Source organism: Poecile atricapillus, chromosome 5, assembly GCF_030490865.1.
Source record: "Poecile atricapillus isolate bPoeAtr1 chromosome 5, bPoeAtr1.hap1, whole genome shotgun sequence".
In the NCBI taxonomy this organism is placed as follows: Eukaryota; Metazoa; Chordata; class Aves; order Passeriformes; family Paridae; genus Poecile; species Poecile atricapillus.
Genome location: NC_081253.1, coordinates 24,090,422 through 24,110,857, shown reverse-complemented (window position 1 = coordinate 24,110,857; position 20,436 = coordinate 24,090,422). Strand labels below are relative to the sequence as shown.

Here is a 20,436-nt window from a genome sequence, read left to right as displayed (position 1 = left end):
CCACCTTCAATATTCAAGTAGCCATTACTAGTACTGAGAGTAGGGGCAGCAATCTCCTTTGTTAGACCAAACCCTTCCTAAATGTGCTCAAAGTCAGCCACTTAATGAAAAAAATAATCATCCTTTCTTCCTGATGCACACAACAGCATCTGATCCAAACATCTCTGATCATACATATATCATACATATCTATGGAGCCACTTTAAGCTCCACAGCCATAGGAATATGAAATAAAACCACCTTTCACAAACTACATAGATCAAAATTTCTTTAAAACTTGCATTCTGGTAAACATAATCTGCTTTGGAAGAAACTGGAGACATTACAAACCTCAAATGTGAATCTGAATGTATTTGTTTACATCACATGATTCTCAGAAGGGAATTATAGTGCCTGATTCACCACCTTGTTATTCCAGCTCCATGCCAGACTCATGGAAATCAGTCTCATTTCACTGGCATTAAACTAGAATACAAGAGTGATGAATCAGGTCTGCAGCCTTACCACAGAGCAATCATGAATTATTATAACAAACACAAAAATCATCCCTCTTCTCAGCATTTTGTTCCAAATTTTTCATTCTCCTCCCTTAAAATACATGATAAATATTAATATAAGACAAATTCTAAATAAGTGTCATAAATCAAATATAGCTTCTCAAAATACATTTTGAAAGAAAATTAAAACTTAATTATTTTCTACTTTCTTAAAAAAGGACTAAGTTTTCTGTCTCTTGTATTATATATACATATAAATGTATTGCATTTCTGCCTGACTTTGTGGTCTTTTAGTTGCTGCTGCCAGCTCTGTAAGGCTTTAGCCTGATACTGTCCTGGCTTTGAATGATCGGATATAAAACAGGTTTTGTGGAAAAACCTGTGATGAAAAGAATAGCTCCATGCAGAATTTTCTTTTTCTGAAACACAAGGGGCTCTGTCCTGCTCCGTGAGAGAGGGTCAGGAGAGCAAGGCAGTGGGAACAGAGTTCCTGATGTGAAGTCCTGGATCTGTGACATGGGGACAATTCCAGAGCTGGCAGGTCTTCCCAGAGAGAAACACACAGGAAATAAGCATTTGGTTTGGACAACTAAGGTAAAGATTTGCTTTAATTCACAATATAAACAATGCTAGCCTTGAAGATATTTTCTTCTAGTTGCTTTCTAAGCAGGACAGCACACCTCTCTTTAGTGAAGAGAATGGAGACAGCTTCCAAAGAATGACTAAATAAGATTAACCAGGAGGAGGTAAGTACTTTATTTTTTATTTTTATCTCTCAAATAAGCCATGTTCTGGACCAAACAAAAATCTCTGACTTAATTACCACTGTGAGCTAAACTTTTTGTGTAATTTTCAGCTGACCAGTGTGGACTCCTGGCACCAGAGCAGGGAGGAACCTCTGGCAGGACCACAGGGGGTCACTGTGGGCAGAAGCTCTGGATACGGGTTTGCCTCCACATTGCTTCAAAGCTCCCTGAAATTTATTTCATTCCAAAGAGATAGCACTTATTTAACAGCAAAGCACTGCTTTCTGTTTCCAGCATGCCAGAGTTAGGCTCAATCAGAAATCTGGGGTGTCTGCTATGGTGTGACTCTTGGCAAAGAGGAGCTCACCAGTGCCTGGTTCTGCTGGGTGTTAAGGGGAGCTAAGTGATGTTACAAGCAAAATGAGCCCCACAGGAGTTCAACACAGCTCAGTGCAAATCCTGCACCAGCAAAACAAACTGGGCAAAATGGAATGCTGAAGAGAAGGGGAGGACAATCATTTTATCACTGGCTTTACTAGGCTGTAAGCAACAGCAAGTTTTGTCATTGACTTGAAAGTCAGTATTTTATCCTATATATACAGCATGAATTGGTTAAAATGAAAGAAAAAAACAAAAAGAGAAAAAAGGAAAAATGCATTCTCATTTAATAAACTAGTTCTAGAGTTAGTGCAACAGGGAAAGAACTTCAGCTGTACAAAAACTGCCTCTTAGTCAAAACTCTTGCTCATTATCTAAAGTAAGAATATTCATATCAATATTCACTGCACCATTGAAGGAAAAGGTTAATACATTCAAATAGGTAAAAATAAATGAGAAAAACAGAAAACTGCTGGGATTACTGACGTGAAATTTAAAATCCTTGGTCTATTGGGAAAGTTGTCAGTAAACTAAGGACTAAAAATGAGTAAAGATTTAAAAGATACATGATAGTCTACATATGACCATTTTTTGCACAACTACTTAGAATGATTAAAAATCTGCATTTTAGATTGAAATACACGCTAGAAAAAAATCCCTTATTCTTGCAGCAAATAAATGTTAACCAGGATGACACTTATTTTCTGGCATGAACCGGAAGGGAACAGGACAACCATCATTTCTGGGTGCCCCAGGCAGTGCTGGAGGGCCAAACTAAACTACAAGGAAACCTTAGAAAATTATACTTTCACAGACATACAGAACAAGGCAAAGGAAAAAGACTACAAAACGGACCTAAATCACAAAATATAGTCTGAAATTTGTCCAGCTGTGTAGAAGGAGAACTCACCTCACCATGAGGTTACATTGACATAGGGGCTATTCTGACGTGACACACCTCAATAAAGATTTAATCTTTGCTGCATGGACCAAGGGCAGTTTCCACACTCATGGCATACTCTCACCTGGCCTCAAACCTGGCAGTGAAAGACAAGATTCACATGAAGGAAATAGGAGAGCAGTGGAGAGAAAAAAGGGTTTTGAGAGGTTAGAGGAAGGCCAGAGCTGTCGAGAAGCTGCCAGCAAATACTCAGAGAAACAGATTCAAAAAGCAGAAACATGAGTCTGCAACGGGTGTCCCCAAGTAAAACTAACTGCCAGAATACTAAATTTTTGTTAGTGATTGCTACTGTTTAACCAAATGCACCCAAGGCTCCTACTCAAACAGCTTCCCAAGAAGCTTGCAATTATTGCAATCACTGTACATTGATGACGTTGTAACAATGTTAGCTTGTGAAAAGACTTCACCGTGTCATCAAGTACTCTCAAGTACAGAAGGAAGACATGTAACTTGAGCAGACAGCTGCCCAGGGGTGTGAGTCCATCAGTAACACTGGAGAGTATTAGTGAAGTGCCATTTTCCACCTGCTTGATTGCTTTAGGTTCAGTTTGTGTTCAAATGACTGAAGAGGCTGAAGATCTGAATACAATACTGAGGCAAAGATCATGAAGTAAAATCCATGATTACCAGGAATACAGTGCTAGCAAATCCCAAGATAAATTTTTAAACCATTTTCTAATAACTTCATGTGCAGGAATCAGCTGTGATGGAAAATGGCTCAGAACTGACCTGCTGATCACAATCTTTGCAAATTACAGCTGCAAATGCCATCACTGTCAGTGGCTCCTCTCTTGGCTGGGAGCTGTAGGAATATTCTAAGTTCTAAAATAAAAACCAGCAGCAGCACCAGCCAAAACAAAACAAAACAAAAAAACCAAAAAAACCCAAACCCAGCCAAACATTTCTAAGCATGCTATAGCTCATAAAACCATTTAAAATGTATCCTATCTGAAGGTGTTTGTACATTCTGGAAAGCGACATTTGCCGTGGGAGAAGAAAACATACAAAACAATAAAATTTTTCCTTAGCCAGTGATTAGTTTTTGCTGCCTTAGCAATTTCCTTCCTTTTGGAATAATGCCTCAAGGATTTCAGTAAGAATGCTTTGTAAAGCTAGTCCTGGCCAACTGCTTGTGGCTTGCTTGTGGTCAGAATGCACATGCAGAGAGCTCCTCACGCACAAGTATCATTTTACGAGGGAATCAAGCCGCCTACTAATAATAGTTCTTCTTGGGAGTTAGGACCCCTTTTTACGAAAAAGAAGATGCAAATATCAGTTTTGTAAAGCCACTGTTGGGTTTCCCAAGCTTTCAAAGAGTCAGCAAAACCAGGTTCCACAGTCTCATTCTTGCCTTAAGCACACCTAAGTGGGCTGGAACAGCCCAGGACAATCATTGTTAGCTCGGAATAACTCAGCTGTAATTTCCAAAGGTGTTTTTCGGAATTTCTACTGACCTTCCTACATACCAGAGACAGGGGGGATCATGGCTTTTGTTTTATACATCTCCATCTGTACAATCAGAAACACCTTGCTGTGATTCCTTTGGAATGAGCCACATGCTCCTTTGGGATGTGCTGTACACATGAAAGCCTAAGTCAAGCACCAGCACCAGCATTTCAGGAGGCTTGAAAGCACACCTCTTAACAGTAGCAGCCTGCTTGCTGACCTCTGTATTTCAAAATCAGACAGTAAAAACCTAATGTTGGTCAGGATCAAAAAATCTTCAAAGTCACAATATTTTAAAAGGAGAACTCTTTTTTCTCCCCAATCCCCTGTTTCCCGTCCCCTCCTGCTCGCCCCCCTTCCCTTCAGTTCATCAGTACAATTCCACCTGGAAGAGAAAAGGATACAAACTAGCACTTAGTAACACAAACATTACTTTCAAATCAATTGGGCTTTTAGGTTAAATGGCTCCCTGATTCTGCAGCTGTCCTGCAGGTCCTAATACAAAAGGGAAAAGGCAGAACAAGCACTTCAGCTGATCCCAGAGCAGCTACTCTGTGGAGGTGGCCAAGGAAAGAGCAGGACATGTTCATCCAAATGTTTGCTTTCTACCAGTACCTGTGAACAGCTATGAACTTCAGAAAGGCTTGAAAGGAATACTATCACTACCTGCCATTGAGTGGTGGAGGCTCAGTGCAGTCATGTTTAGGTCATGTACAGGATGTCGAGGTATCAGGATAAACCATATTGTAGAGTGCAATAGAGCTCCCTGCTGTATTGAGCTTTCAATCTGCCTTGCTCATGTTCATTTTCTGTGTGACTTTCTGTTTGTCTTATCAGAATGAAGAACATGGCCTCAGCTAAAAAACACAACCTTTACAATGCACCTTCATCTACTTAACACTGCTGACTCCGTTAGTGCAGTTTGGTTCCACGAGATGAATAATACCACGACATCAGTTCTCTGTGGGACATCTGCATGCTGGGGATCCCAGGAAAAACATGAACAGAAGGAGCACGTCACTGTGCTTCATTCTGCTACTCTGATAGTTTCTTGATCCTTCAGTATAGACATTTGAGAAAAAAATCAGAAGTGATTTTAGATACAGGGATGCAGTCACAGGAGTAACATTTTGAAGGGGAGAAGGACAAAACAGAACTCCTTTCAATAGACATAAAGCTTAATTCTACCCCAGAACTGCTTTGGTTACTGTAAAAAGAGACTCAAGTGGTCCATCTGATCTTGTTTCCACCAGCTGATGACACAGGCAGCTCAGACTCACAGGAAAGCAAAGCTAAGCTCTGCAGCTCCCTGCACTCTCACTGAATTTCTGCAATGTTCTGTAGTTGGCAAAATCTTTCAGGACTGATGTGTTCCATTTGTTTAGTCTCTGCTAGCTTTAGGTCCAGATTCATTAAATTCCCACTTCTAATTTATTTTGAAGTTTTAACTTCTGTTACGCCATATAAAGAGTTAAATTTTGTCTGGTAAAGCTCAATAAATGGGCTACCTTGATTGATGCTTTAAGTGCAACCCCTTCCCAATATTCTGAACATAATGAGGTTAGTGCTAAAAGCTGGATTCTCTCTCATCTATCTGCATTATCTATTTATTCCACACACGTCACCATGGTAAATGAGTGCTGCATTAAGTGCTAAATAGCAGAGGTCAGAAAAACCCTGTGTTGCATTCTTTTCCCCTCAGCAAGGCTGAAATATCTATTAATGGATTTTAGTTTATTACCTGATGTAAACTAAAAAAAATATATTGAAAATATCAGTATTAGCATATTATTGAAGTTTGATTTAAACAAAATCTCAAAACAAACTATCTTGACATTCTTATTTAATTTTTTTTCTTATGTTTAAATGGACTTAATTTCAAATATTCTCTGAATTTTTTGCCGTTTAACACCTCTCCCCTTCAATACAAATAGAATCTTTGCCACAGGCTAAACTAGACATATTTTGATCCAAATTCTTTTTTTCAAATGCCACCAACATCCCAAATTGTATGCCCATGTAGTTGTACTAAATATAGCTTAAGTTCTTTGACTATAAGAAGTAATTACATCTAGGTACTTCATTTTTTAACTAGAAAACTCACCATCTATTCCAAATTCTCAGTGAAACTACATGATTTCCACAAGAATTTGGCACAGTGCAAATCTTTTAAGAGCTCCTCTAGCAAAATATTAAGCCTTATGAATGCACTAAGGTTAGAATCTGTCCAGCTGACTTCCCCGCCAGGTCAGGCAGCCATGCCCACTGCTGCTCCCTACCCACGGCAGGGCTCTGTGTGCTGTACACACAGAGGTGATAACAAATGTAAACATTCCAAAAGCTTATCAGGCCTGACGCTGAATGATCAAGCAGCTGGAGAGCTGTAATGTGAAGCCATGTATATTAAAAATAATTTGCAAATAATCTCCTGGGGTGGAAGAAGGCTGTTTCTATGGTGCTTTTGTATAAGGAACAAGGAAAACAGATGAAGAGTCCAAGGTTCAGCCTCTAAAAATACCACGTTCACTTTCAGATAGTTCCACGGACATTGACCCTTCCAACACAAAACCAGTGGGAGGCAGGGAGCGGGAGGAACAAGTAAAATCATGGTACACATTAGGAGTTTAGCTGCACTAGTAAATAAAAAAAATATTTCAGTTCATTTCTTGGGTATTCTAGGCTGGAGCAAGAGTAATGGATTAATGCAATTCCATCCATACTGGGAGCAAGTCAAGCTTTTGGGGTTTTGGCTTCATGCCCTCTCAGCTGCACCACTTCTCTGATTCAGGTACAAATCTGAGCCCTGGTTGTGAATATCCAACCTCTATTTCCATTCTCCAGAGCTTTCTTAGGCAGTGTTTGTACCCTGGCCTGCCCCATCTCACCCAGGGACAGTAGGCTCTGGTGAATGAGAGAGAATCATTCTTGTTGTGACTAAATTTACTCGCTTCAGCCAACTAGGAGAAACTAAAAGTTCATATGGGTCATGTAAAATCAATAAACACTGAAAATGAAGAAAGCATGGATAAATTAACATGAAAAATTCAGTAAAATGAGTGAATATTGACCAGAACATGCATAATAGCTTTTTGTTTTGACTGTCTCTGTGTAGCTGTCAGACCCTTCACTGCTTACTGACTAGAGAGACAGTCCAGACTCTGTTTGGGCTCTATATGAAATAGTACATATTTCCTACTGTAAAATGTGGTTTACACAATTGCTAAAATATTCACAGGGAATGTTTCTGTTTGCGAATTACTGTGTTCAGGACAGCAAAAATTGTGAACATATATAGCTGGCTGCTTTGGTGATAACCCTCAGCCTAGGCAGAGCTCACTGCATCCCAACCAGCTCAGGCCTTGTCCTCCAGCCTGCTGTCCTTACTGCTCTGCAGGGAGCCAGACAACTCTTTTGACAAGTGATGGCAGTGATATATAAAGTCCTCACCCTTCTCATGAAAATGGAGCATCTTCATGAAATGGAATGTTTTCATGAATGATGAAAAAAAACTTTTATTTTTTTTAAATTCATTGTTTCTTTTTGGAGACTGTGAGTTGTTCTTTCTGGGCTGAATAAAGATCAGCTCAAGCACAGGTTCTTGACAGTTTTTTCTTTTAAGTCCTTGAGCTTTCCTTTTTATTTTCGTGGGGTCTGTATTCAGCGCATTGCATATGTGTGAGGAACTTTTGTTATGCCTTGTCACAGGGAATTCTGTAGGCCTAACTGTGGAATAAATTCAGAGTAACCCAAATGTGAGCATGTGAGCATAGTGTACATAGGTAAGAAAAAGGGATGCTGTTTGTCTCTGAACATTTGCAGTCACATTATCCTGCAAACAGCAGGGTATTTTCAAGCACAGACACTTTCATCTCTGTTCTGGAACCCCTATCACCTGTCAGGTCTTATGCAATGTTTACTTCACATATTTCCTTGTTCCACCGTGTCAGAAAGTCCTTTCCAGCACAGGCTGAAGGAACACAAAGGTCCTCACTGCCCTGACAAGAAGTGCCTAATCTCTGAACATCCTGGTGCCATTGGTAATGTACACTGGGCTATACCAATCCTCCAGTGTGAGGCAACACAAATTATTTTCATTGCTTATTGAAATACCTCCACAGACTCCTGGACCAATATAAAAAGAGACAGAATACTTTAATAGCATATACATTTAGCATATAGAAAGACCAACTAGCTTTACAAAAAAAAAAAATACAGCTAATGACAGATTTTATTCACATACTACTTTTCTGAGTGTTCTATTACCATATTAGAAGCCTAAATTCGCAATTGAAAACATCTGTTATTTGGTTTACTCACTCTCTACTTCTTGGACCAAAGTAAGCAGAATCTTAAGTTTGAAAAACATATCAGTTTCCATGAACTCTGAGACCAAGAGTTTTCTGCTGAGGCTTTTCCCTGAGAAAGTACAGCAGAACTGCTTGACAATGCTCAGAAACACCTGCCTCCTACAAAGTAGGTATTTTCTTGAGCTCGGTTTATTTTGACTTGGAAGAAAAAATATGTGATCATTAGCTATAAAACCAAGCATATTCATTCACCTAGAAGCATGATCCAGCCAATATTAGTCACCAACCTTAATGCTGGGCAAAGCGACTCATGTTAATCCCATCAGGAATGTGGTGCTGCTACAGTTTGCATCAGCAGAAAAGCACATCTGTCTGCGGTAATGAGATTTATTGTGCAAGGAAAGTCCAGGAGTGTCTAAAACCAATTTAGCATAAAAACCTCAACTACTTTGGGTTGTCATGGAATTGACAAAGGTGTAAGGGCAGATTTTCCTCCCACCACTCATCTGGCTGTGGTGTTTGCTGCTGCACTGAATACTGAGACTGCCCATGAGGCATCTCAGCAGAGCTCTGGGGAAGTGGCAGTGAGCTGAAAGGCATGAATCCTTTCTGGATAACCAAAAATCAGCTAGGAATGAGAAAGCAAAACTGCTGATGCCTAAACACAAGCTGCAAGCACCTTCCTTGTTTGGAGACAGGTACAGATTGCTTTTCTTCAAGTTATGATGTCCAGTATCCAGTAAGCTCAGATGTACTATGCTATACTGTTTTATACTGCTTTTGCAGTGATAATATATCCTTCCTGCTTTGAGATGAGATTTGCAAAGCACAAAAAGGCATCTGTATTTCTAAACACAGAGTAACATTTACATTCCAAGCAAGGAAGTCAAAACAGGCAACAAAGCAGAAAGGGGAGCTGGAAACAGCAAATACATAGAAAATTAAGATACACAGATTATCCTAATGTTTACCCATATTCTAATGCTTCAAGAAGACTGAACGCTTTGACATAATTTGAAGAGCCTTTGCCAGCCAGACTGTTTGATGTTGTGTTGGCTCTGTGACAAAGCCAGTCTGTACAGGAACGTTGGCATTGTTTTCTGATCAAAGTGAGCCCTAATAGTATTAAACCTGAGTTGTGGTCTGACGTGCTTTCTTCCCTCAGCTATCAGTTCTCTACTCTGCTATGAGCTTTTTCTTGAGCTGTTGCATTATGATATGCTGCTGGCTTAAAGCATGCTCAGACTTTTATTACAGCTAATAAGAGTTGATATTCCTATAATTTCTGCTATGCTGGGTATGGAGACAGGAGGGTGCTGCATACACAGAAAAGGCTGCTTGTGATGGTGATACTCAGTTTCTGTTGACTCCAAGGATATTGCAAGGGAAAAAGGAAGCGGGAGAGCTTTAACAGTTTTTGGATTAAACACTTGTGTAGTGTAATAGTTAAATGTGATTTTAAAACTAAGCATGAGCTTATGTTCCTTTTATGAAAGGCAGGGGTAGAACAACTGTGGCTATAGCAGGATGTGAGTGGGTTACCCCAGTAACCCATGCACCACCCTCACAGGATGAGATGCTGCCCACTTGTAGTTCTCTCACTTTATACTTGTCTTCGCCTTCCCAGGTAGTAAAAGGATCTTATCATTTCAAATAAAAGCAAACTGACTTGATTTTGCAAAATCAAATGTCAGATGCTCAGAAAATACAGCTCTATGGATGGCAAAGGAAGTGCAATAGATTTGACTTTATAACTCAGCTCTCAGTTTGCTAGCGCAAGTTTCTCTGTTCAGACATGACACGACCCATCTAAGAGCACTTTACAGAGAACTTACAGCTAGAGTTAAGGGTTTATCCATTGCTGTTTCTTCACAAGGTCATATTGTCCACTGCAATCACTGTTGCTGCTGCAACTCATATTTCTCTTTTGCTGACTCTGATTGCATTTATATATGATGCCAACCAGAGTGAGCATGAGGAAATGTGAGAGTCAATGATGCTACAGGCTGGATGTGAGCTCCTGTAGTCACATTTATCACCTGCCTTTAAATCTTTCAGTGTGGTCTAACACTGTCTGCTTGGAAGCAAGGAAGTCAAGCAGACTCTTACAGCTTTTGAGTAGCTTTCATTGGTTTAAAATGACTTAGGCTTAGTAGATATTCCATCTTCACTTTATAGCACAATAGACCTGACCTAAACAGGTGAAGAGGTATCCCTATCAAAGCTGTACCAGGCATCAGGGATGGACAAGAAGACTTAATAGTAAACAACTTTTAGATCTTTTTACAGAAGAACTCAAGCTGAATTTATTATGAAGTTCTTAAATGTCCAAACACATTTTATTGCCTTCTGGTTTCCAGATGGCTGTGCATCCAGAACACCAGAATACCACAAGAATGCTACTTTTTTTTCCCTTGCTGCAATCAGAAGCAGCTGTAACAGAGGGCTATAGAAAAATCTGATTGTTAGAGCATGCCTGTCTCTGTTTTTCAAAAAAAGAGATGTTTAGATAATTTGAGTAAACTTTACAGGGGCATCCAAACATTTAGAATTGCATTAGGATACACATTTCAAGCTCTTGGAATCATATCCTTCACTAGCTCCTTCCTCCTAATAAAGGAAGTGGAACACTTCAGTGGGTAAAATTCAAGGGACAGGACTCTCATTTAGCCCAACTTCAATAAAAAAGGGTGGCTCTGTCAGTATCACTGGAATTCTCTGCTGCTCAGTTTCCCCACTGATCTAGGGAATCAGACTTCTAAAGCAATTTCTTGGAATTTTCTGGAGTGTGGAGTTAACACCTTTTTTTAAAAATATATATTTTTTATTATTAACTGCATCCATTTGCAGTCATGAATTTACTATTTTTGGAGACAAATTTTATTCAGCATCAGGGGTTATTCAGCAAGGTGTCAGGAGGCCCTGGGACTAGCTGACTCTGAAAGCTGAAGGCATACAACCAGCTCAGAAGCTGTACAGCACCTTGCAAGATGAAGACCACAAAGGCTTTATTTAGTATTTGCACTTCATTGTGAACCCATTGTCTGCCTTTCCAGCCTGGCTTGCCACTCCTGTATTCAGCAGGTTTACAGAGCTACCTTCACACACCCTGCCCAAAACTTGCCCATATTAAGCAAGTGATACCCTATGGAAATCTGCATGAACCTCATGGTGAAGGGCAGGAAAATGAAGCTGCTTTTGAAGTTTTTATTTTTATCCGACTTTATGGAAAATATAAAAACAGGACAAGGTTACAATTTAGCCAAATAATAAATTCATTTATATTAGTTCCCAGTAGCTAGAAAGAATAAATAATATCTTAATAAACAAATCTAAGTAAGTGAAAACAAATACTAGCTCATGGGCTTATATGGAAGTTGGCTGAAACTTGCAGCAATCTTGACTCATAATAAAAATGATTTATTTAAAGACTTATTATGAACATTGCAGGAAAGGTGATAACAGACATGTTACCACTTTGTTTACAGTAAAATTTCCTGTAAATTAAAGAGTTCTTATTCTTTGTTTGGTTTTGATTTGGTATTGTACCAAGTATCTGTTTATAAAAGGAAATATGACAGTACAAAGTGTACAAAGTGAATTGCAAAAGAAATTACCAGTCAAGGTGAATTTGCTGTAAATTAAGTCCTAGTAACACAGACAGTGTAGATCCCATTATTATCCCATAGAGGTAAAGGAAGATCAGTTCAAGGCAGATCTTTCATGCACCATTTTTGAGAGCTGAACTACCTGAAATTCAGGACAGAAAGCTACTCTCCAAAAAAATTTTAAAAAAAGATTCAGGTGACTAAGAGATATGGCAGGGAAAAAAGTGTTGCAGAGCACAACAAAGGTAAAATTTGTTATAAAGTAGGCACTGTGTTCCAAGGGATTACGTATCGAGGATTTTCCCCTTTTTGGTGAGGTTTTTGTTTATAACACTCCCTAAACTGCTTATTAAAGAATCTTTCTGAAGTCATATTTATATGACAAAGTATGTCTCAACCTCAAATCATCTCATCCCACAAAGAATCTTCTGTGGGGACTCCTGGGTGAAGATAACGTATTCACAGTTTGTAAGAGGATCTGTTTGTAGAAACAACTCCTTGGGTTGAATTAACACTGAACCCAGCCTGGTATCTCTAGAGGCTGGAATTCATGGGTCCCCAAAGTCTCCACCCAGGGAAAGAAAATATTTGTGGATGGAAGCACTGGATCTGGGTTATATTAATTCTCCTACATATAACCAAGATTTACATGGAGGATAAAATTGTGAAAGCAGTGACATTATCTGAAGGCCAGGAATTATCCATGTACACGGGGTTCACTTCAAACAGTCCTAGGATCCATTGTTTGACATTTAGAGCTACAAAATTAATGCTGGATTTTTAAAATCACGCAGTTAATCAAAGCAGTCTGCAGCCAATCCTGTGTATACAAGTTCAGTGGTTTAGAAGGTATGTGAGCACTCACCTGGGGGCATGTGTTCATTCATGATGACGAGTGATGCTGGTGTAGGCCTTCTTTTCCTGATCTGTAACAGATATAAACCAAGGAGAATCACTAGGGCCCATCAATTGCCACACACACAAGGCAAAGCAAAAAATCCATCTGGTGTCCTCCAGAGTATAGACCAGGCAAAGTTAGAAAGGAAACTATTTAAAGAACAGCAGCACTTCACCGTCTTACTGACAGCTTGTCTGGTCTGACAGCAATCAGGGTCATGCTGCTGCTTGCTCAGGGAGAACAAAAGCACAGGGAGAGCTATCCAAAATACCTTAAGAATTTGTAATCATCTTGACCTAAGTTTTTGGATATGTATTGCTGAAAACTATCAGTCACATCTTAAAATTTGACATTTAGCTTTGCATGGAAGATGCTTGCCGTAGTTTGTGAGCTTGTATGTGCAAGTACCTACCACTGCCACAACTCTCACAAGTAATAATTAATAATATTTTGCAAGTGCATTTCAGAGTTTTGGAGGAATGCTTTCCAATGAACTTATATTTCTAAACTGTTGTCAGAGGTGTTACTACTGTTCTTTAACTAAAAAGACTTCAGTATTTAAGACCTTAAAAAGAGTATTTCCAATACAGCAGATTTTACATACCAATATATAGTCCTGAATTGTATACAATTCTTCAGAGTTTATCTGGGTAACTACTTTTGTTCCATTAACAGTGGCTGAAACTGTATGGTATTGGAATACCCTCCTATAATGCACACATTTGCACTGAAAGCTTTGTGTTGCTTCATGAAAGCCTCCAGGCCTGATATTCTATTGAATTTAAGAGGGGGACCAGGAGCATTTAAGCTAGAAACCATTCTGACACAAAACCTCAATGTCAGTACATTTGTTCTTTTTTTATTTGCCAAGCCAACATCTGTATTTAGTTGGGTTCAAATTTTGCTTTCAGAGGTGTAAATGGAAAATTACATCATCAGGGTTAATGGGTTTATTCCAGATTAGTGTAACTGTAGCTGACTGTAGAATTTACTATTCTAATTTCATCACACACCCACAGTGAAACTGTATAGCACTTGGAATCAAACTCACAACACAAAAAAAAAAAAAAGACTGCCCATAAATACCAGGCAGAAAATAGGCTACAGCATTTCAAAAGCCATGGGAATTCCAGGAAAACTTAATCCTATGATTCTCGCAGATTTCAGAAAAAATACCAGAACACATCCTGCTCAAATTAATTGCAGAACTGTTCTGTAAGGTACGGACATCTTGCAGCTCAGAAGTGCCTATGGACAAAATGAGGACCTGGAACAATTCTTTTCTACACCTTTCTAATATTTCGCATTCAATGGTCACTCACAACTCATCATTTTCTGGAAAAGGTCTCTGCCTTTTAAGTGACACAACATCTGAATATCCAGGAAACCAGATAACTGTCCTAAAGGTGCAAATAATTTCATGGATAATGGTATGGAACTTCCAAGGTTATAATATTCCCCTGATATCATCTAAAATCAGACGTACCCAAATAGAAGCAAATGTTGAGAAGGACTTGCACAGAGAGAAATATACTGGGTCACCTAATTAAGATTTATCCAGTTTTCTCACAAGACTGCCTGTGACCTTTTTTAGGCACATCTACACATATCTGTACACAGTAAGAGATAAATTTTCCTCCTTAGACATCTGTACTGATACATATATATATCAGTACAGTATATATATGTATATATTATTATGTGTATCTTTTGGGAATGAGTTAAAACCTAAAATAGGACACACATTATTCCAAAAAGGACATAACTACGGCATATTTCCACATGTATATATTTTTCAGGCAGGTAAAAAAACTGTAAAAATGACTTAAAGACTGTAAAAAATAATGAGAAATACAGAAAGTAACTGAAATGATGACTGTTGTGCAAAACATTAATTGTATTTTCTCATGTTAAAATGAAAGGTAAATAAGATGTCTTCTTCCCAATATTTCTGTTAGGTACCTATTATCAACTTTGTGCTTTGCTTTATGTACATATACTACATTTGATCTGTTGAGAATGTATTCATTGAATGTATTCATGTCAAATGTAAGTATTAGGGTAGAAGCGCAGTTACAGAAAAGGCACAACAAATATACACTAGCAAACCTACCCAAGGTGAAGAAGCCTTATTCTGGCTAGAGGACATATCCTTCTTCCTCTTTAAGTGCATTGAATATCGCTATAACATCCAGAGTATTTAATCTACAGTTTCACTAATATAAACTAGAAAAGCCTTTAGGCCACAAGTGTCACTTGTTCTCACCCACATCTTGCCCCATTCCTACCCCATTCCTTTAAAAGAGTGAAGGAAACTCATCTTCCTTACCTGTTCAGCTGCCTCGGGATCTATCTGGCTCTGAAACAGGGGCACAGCAAACTGGATTTTTTTGGGGCTGTTGGGCTCCATCGTGGTGCTGAGGTGAGACAGACGAGAGGCGAGGCTGGAGCTGGAGACTGGGTCTGTGCCTCTGCCCCGGCGCCGTCCCCACAGCCAGGCTGAGCTCCGCAGGAACAGCTGGAACTCCCGACTTAGCACGGCAATCTGCGGGAGCCGAGCAACTCCCTTATGCCACATCCACAGAGATGCCACTGGCTTGGCTATTTCCCTTTTTTTTCTCCCCTCTCCCCTCTCTTCAGCAGCCCTTCAGATCCTCTCAGCAGAAAGCTGAAAGGAACAATAAGCTAATTGTGTACCAGCTCACTTCTACATATGCCAAGCATTCACTCAGAAGCTAATTGAAAATGCAATACTAGCATTGCATGGCCTGGAGCCTTGGGATTTGAAAAAGAGGATCTCTCCACCGTATATTACTAACTGGCTGCTCAGAAGTGCAATGCAAGCTCCCTCTGAGTATTGCTGATGGGCTCTTAATTATTGATGAACACAAATCAGGAAGTTTTCAGATTTTGGGGGTGGAGGTAGCAGGAGGGGTGGATGCAAAAATTCGATCTCTGTTACAGTACGCCAGAACTGCTCTCCTCTTTTCACATATCAAACAATTCCCTTTGCTCTTTCAAATATTTTTTAAAATCCTACAGTTTTAGACTCTACTAAATCTTACAGGAAGATTTTTGGTGATGGTGCTACAGAGTTGCCCACAACCTCATGACACTTCTCTGGTGGGCTTGCACCTTAGGCCTGGTTTGCAGACTATCAGATTAGACTGCGGTTTCACGTGACCGCAGATGCTGAGAACACCCACGTTTGAGCCAGCTCTCTGAGCTCCCTCATGCTAAACACATCAACAGGCATCTCATTCTATCCAAGTAAAGTGGGATATAGTGTTTACTCAAGATTACATTTTCTCTCCATTAACTCTAGAAAAAGGAAAGATGATTCAGAGTAGTTAAATCACTTTTGGATGACTGAAATTCAGAGGCTAAATCCTACTTAAGGGTAAAAAATCTGTGCCTCATTCCAAGACCAGGAAAATAATTTGTTCAATCATATCAATAGTACTCCTTTGTGAATATAATTGACTTTCACTTGTCATTTCATGTTAATTCAAAAGAGGTGTGTGAAACAATACCCAGCAATCGCTGACCTAACCTACCTCTTTGCAAAACTCAGAGGAATTTGAAAATGTTCTTTGTTCAGGCCACTGAGAGCACTAAGGATTTTCACAGTTCACCACAAGCTTATTGAGTCACTGAGTACTTTCCCACCTGTGCCAGCGGAGGAGGCGGGGAAGGAGCGCGGGCTGTGGATGAGGACAGTGCACTGGCCATACACACAGAACAAACCAGCAAGTCAGACACTGAGTACTTGTTTGGCTTTAATTTTTACAAATTAAAACCATGACACATTATCAGAGCACCAGGCTGTTTCTGAAGAGGCAAGCACACAAGCTAGCTGGTTTATGAAGGACCTGATAAAGCTTAGGAGGCAAGGAGACACTTTAAGTTAAGGATCCAACTGGCTCCATGATCAAAAGTAATTCTCAGTGAGGGCCAAAATTCCCATGCAAATCAAAGCTACTGTGAACCATAGTAGTTTCCAGCTGACAGCTAGCAGCTGGCAACTTTCCTGTTTGATTTCTTATGATCGTTTAGGTGGCATTAACTTAGACTTTTGAATCACAGAAGAATCTGATTGGCTGGGGCCTTCTGGAGATACTTGGTCCCACCAGCTGCTCGAAGCAGGGCCTGAGACCACGTTATTCTGGGACCTCTCAGTCTGAGTCCTGAATAATTTTGGTGCTTCAGTGAAATGTTTAGTTTAATTTACCACAACAAATTAAAGAGATGCACGAAACACTGATCTTCAGTGTTTCATATGACCATTTTTAAGCCTTCACTATTCCTACAAAGACAAAACATAATTTGCTTTATACACTTCCACAATTAGAGCAAGAGTGCAGTTGTGCTGGCACAACGAAGCCTAAGGCACTAAAGTAAGAGAGGCACACTCTGCTTTCACCAGGGCAATTAGAGAGTTGTTTTCAGGACAGTCCAATTATCCAATTTCACAAGTCCTTCATGCACAGATGTGCCATTATCTTCAATGGCAGCTTCAGATATACCAGGGATATATACACACCCACATACACAGGGGTGGGACATACACGAGGATCTGAAGTTGTGTCTTTCCTCTTGAATTTTCATACTTGAAAGAAAATAATGTTTGTTTTTGCAGTCCCAGACAATGTGAGAAAAATGTTTTTCAGATATGTTGGTATCATAAATATTAATAAAAGGTATATTTTAAATGTCAAGCTTCTCTAGAAAAAAACCTGTTTTCCATAAAATATCTGTTCTAGATGTATATGAAACTTCATGTATTAAATTGTACAATTGCATTTCTAATATATGTTACTGATTACAGGAACTATAATTATCATTGCAAAGGCTCAACATTTTTTATGTTAATGATAAAGTAATTTTAAAAAACATATTCAGACAGTGAAAATTTATTAAAAGTGCTCGAAGTATTATAACAGTGTGTTTCAGCTCTAGATTGCTGGACATTGCTGGCCAAAGGAATTGCATCTCAAATGCGTTTTTATCAATGTATATAAGAAAAAACCTCAACAACCCTACAAAACACCGAAACTAACAAAACCACTTTCTGGCAGCTTCTGAAGGGAGACAGCAGGACGGAACAAAACACAAGGACAAATCCTTAATGGGGCTGGCTAGGATTGGGAGAGAGGCCCCCAACGATGTGGTGTGGAATTATTTGCTTCCTGCAGCTTTTCTCCCTGTGCCTGTTTGGAGCTGGCTGCCCAACCATCTTCACATGCACTAATACAATAACAGTATTTTTTAAATAGTGTAAGAGGCATACTGAGAGAGCACTCAGATATAGCATTTCAGGATGCCTGCCTTGGCTCTCACACCAATTTGCAGCATTAGAAGTCTCCAGGCAAAGTGTGCTCGCATTTTCTATAGACTGCATCACAGTCTGGGGAAGAGCTGAAACACATTCAAGTACTGACACATCCTTGTAGTTCGTCTTTTGTTTTTAGTGCACTCTCCACAATTTCAGTTTCAGGTGCCTTCATGATTCAGCTGAAACTATAATGGAAGAAAAAATAATAATAATTTCCCAAGATCTTTCCTTCCTAAGTCATTCACTATGTTCTGGTATGAAGCACTGCCTTTTAAAATATCCTGCTGTAGGGATGAGCTATGGAAGCACTCATGGCATTGCTCCTGCTTGACCTATTTCCCCTGGTGTCGTAGGAAAAGTTTATATCTTGTTTCCAGCCAAAGACAAGGCTTCTAGGATGGCAATTCAAGGGTGTCCATTCTGCATTCTCTTTGCATAGTTTTTGTCGTGGCTCTGATCTGCCTCAGCTCCTCTGGTGTGATCAGAGACTACCGCAGCATCACTCTTGAGAGGACAGCTGGCGTTCCTTGTAAAACAAACCTGCTTAAGGCTTTGGTTCCTAAATTCACCAGTGCAGGTGCAGAGAAGCACTAAGTTACAGTACCCTGATCCAACAGGCTGCCTTTGCAGAGCAAAGGCTCAGCTTGGAAGTGGCAATTCTTCCAGTGTGTCTCTTTAATCCCCATTATGGCCACTGATAAGTGAGTGATTTAACAAAGATATGTTGATCTGTGCTTTCCCTGGGCTCTCCAGCTGACCCCTCTCTTCACAGCACCATGTCCTCAGCATATTGCTGGGCAGCCCCAGCAGCATCAGAGCGACAAACACTGCAAGAGTACATTGGATTTCTGCTACAGCCAAAAGGGCCACAATGTGCCCCTTCCTTCTGCCTTTTTCTAACAAACTGACAAACAGCTTCTTCCCTGCTTCTGCCAAGACAGGGGCATCAGCTTCACAGCTCTTGGTGCTGACCATGAGCAGAGAGGGAGAAAGCATGAACACTGGACATGGCCTTTGCTGTGCACACCACACCTGTTCATGGACAGGTTTTCCCTTTGGGCTCTGCACCGTGCCTCACTCATAGCTGCTAAAGTTAAGCCTTCCAAGAATAAAAAATTACATATTTAAAATGGCACTGAAATTTTCCTTTCAAAACAGCATTGCAAACAGGGTGACTCCCACTGAGTGGCTGGAAACACAGTCTGCTAGTCTGTGTGATATAGAAAATGCAAGGAATTTAAAATCTGCAAGGGTGGGAGAATGCAGAGCAGATCTCATCTGCCTCATGAGTACCACGTCCTGCCACAGGCAGGTCAAGAAGAAGAACAGAAAGTCTTTCTGAGCAGTGACAGTCAGTAGGACATTCAGTGGGAGCTCTTGGGGTCGTAACAGCCTATCCCAAATTTCCATTGCCCGTTCTTATCCAAAGAATATCAGGTTTGGACTTGTTTATGTACTAACTATATATGTGGATACAAAAAGCCTAGATAAGCAAAAAGGTAGAGCTATTTCTACTTATACAAGCTCTTTAATAAAGATAATAACTCATTAGCAGTATGGTTTTAATCAGAATCAGTTTAAAGTCACTCTATCTGAGCACAGGAGAACTTACACTGTCTATTCTAGTCTCCCTCTGAAATTCAGAGCTCGCCACACTTTGAAGTAATGCACAAACATTTACTGCTAGATCCTATCCACTACCATCAATAGCATACACACATCCAAAACATAGGAAATGAGCTGGATTAATGGGACATGACCTGAGTAGACAGTCAGGAGATTCTTGCCTAATATGGACTATAGTTCAACAGTGCAGAAAGCAAAACTCTGGTACTGGTTTTAGGATGGTATTTCAGCAGGAAGAGATGCTGCCATTTGGTTCCTTACCAAGAATAGGGTAAATCTAATATAACTTTCAATAAGCAGAAGTGTGTAGTATACATAGGTTTTAGAATAAAATCATATTATGTTATTTCCATATTAAATCTCAAATGCAAAAATTGACCGACTATGTCACTGAATTAAACAACTGAAATATACAATTCAGTTGTTACTGTAATTTTTTTTTAAACAAAAGTTAAAATACAGAACTTGTAGAAGATAAGCCAAGCAATGAACTTCCACAGTTTGAGTCTGAATTAGAAAACTCCTGTGCAAACACACATTCCCAGGCAGAAAATGGAAAGTCGCAGATTACCCATAAAAGCTCAGTATGCCAATTTCAGAACATGCTCTTAAAATTCTTGTTTTAGAATTTGAG

The 20,436-nt window shown here is 39.6% G+C and overlaps 1 protein-coding gene across 1 annotated transcript in view; it reads right to left on the bottom strand.

Annotated features, from left to right (window-relative positions):
• PPP1R1C (protein phosphatase 1 regulatory inhibitor subunit 1C) overlaps positions 1-15,419 on the bottom strand; it is a 49,056-nt gene extending 33,637 nt beyond the window's left edge. The window contains exons 1-2 of the mRNA XM_058839949.1: positions 15,171-15,419; positions 12,809-12,869 (exon numbers count right to left, since the gene is read on the bottom strand). Coding sequence (XP_058695932.1) covers positions 12,809-12,869; positions 15,171-15,419 — 310 coding nt within the window. The remainder of the gene's footprint in view (positions 1-12,808; positions 12,870-15,170) is intronic.
• Positions 15,420-20,436: the final 5,017 nt, after the last annotated feature.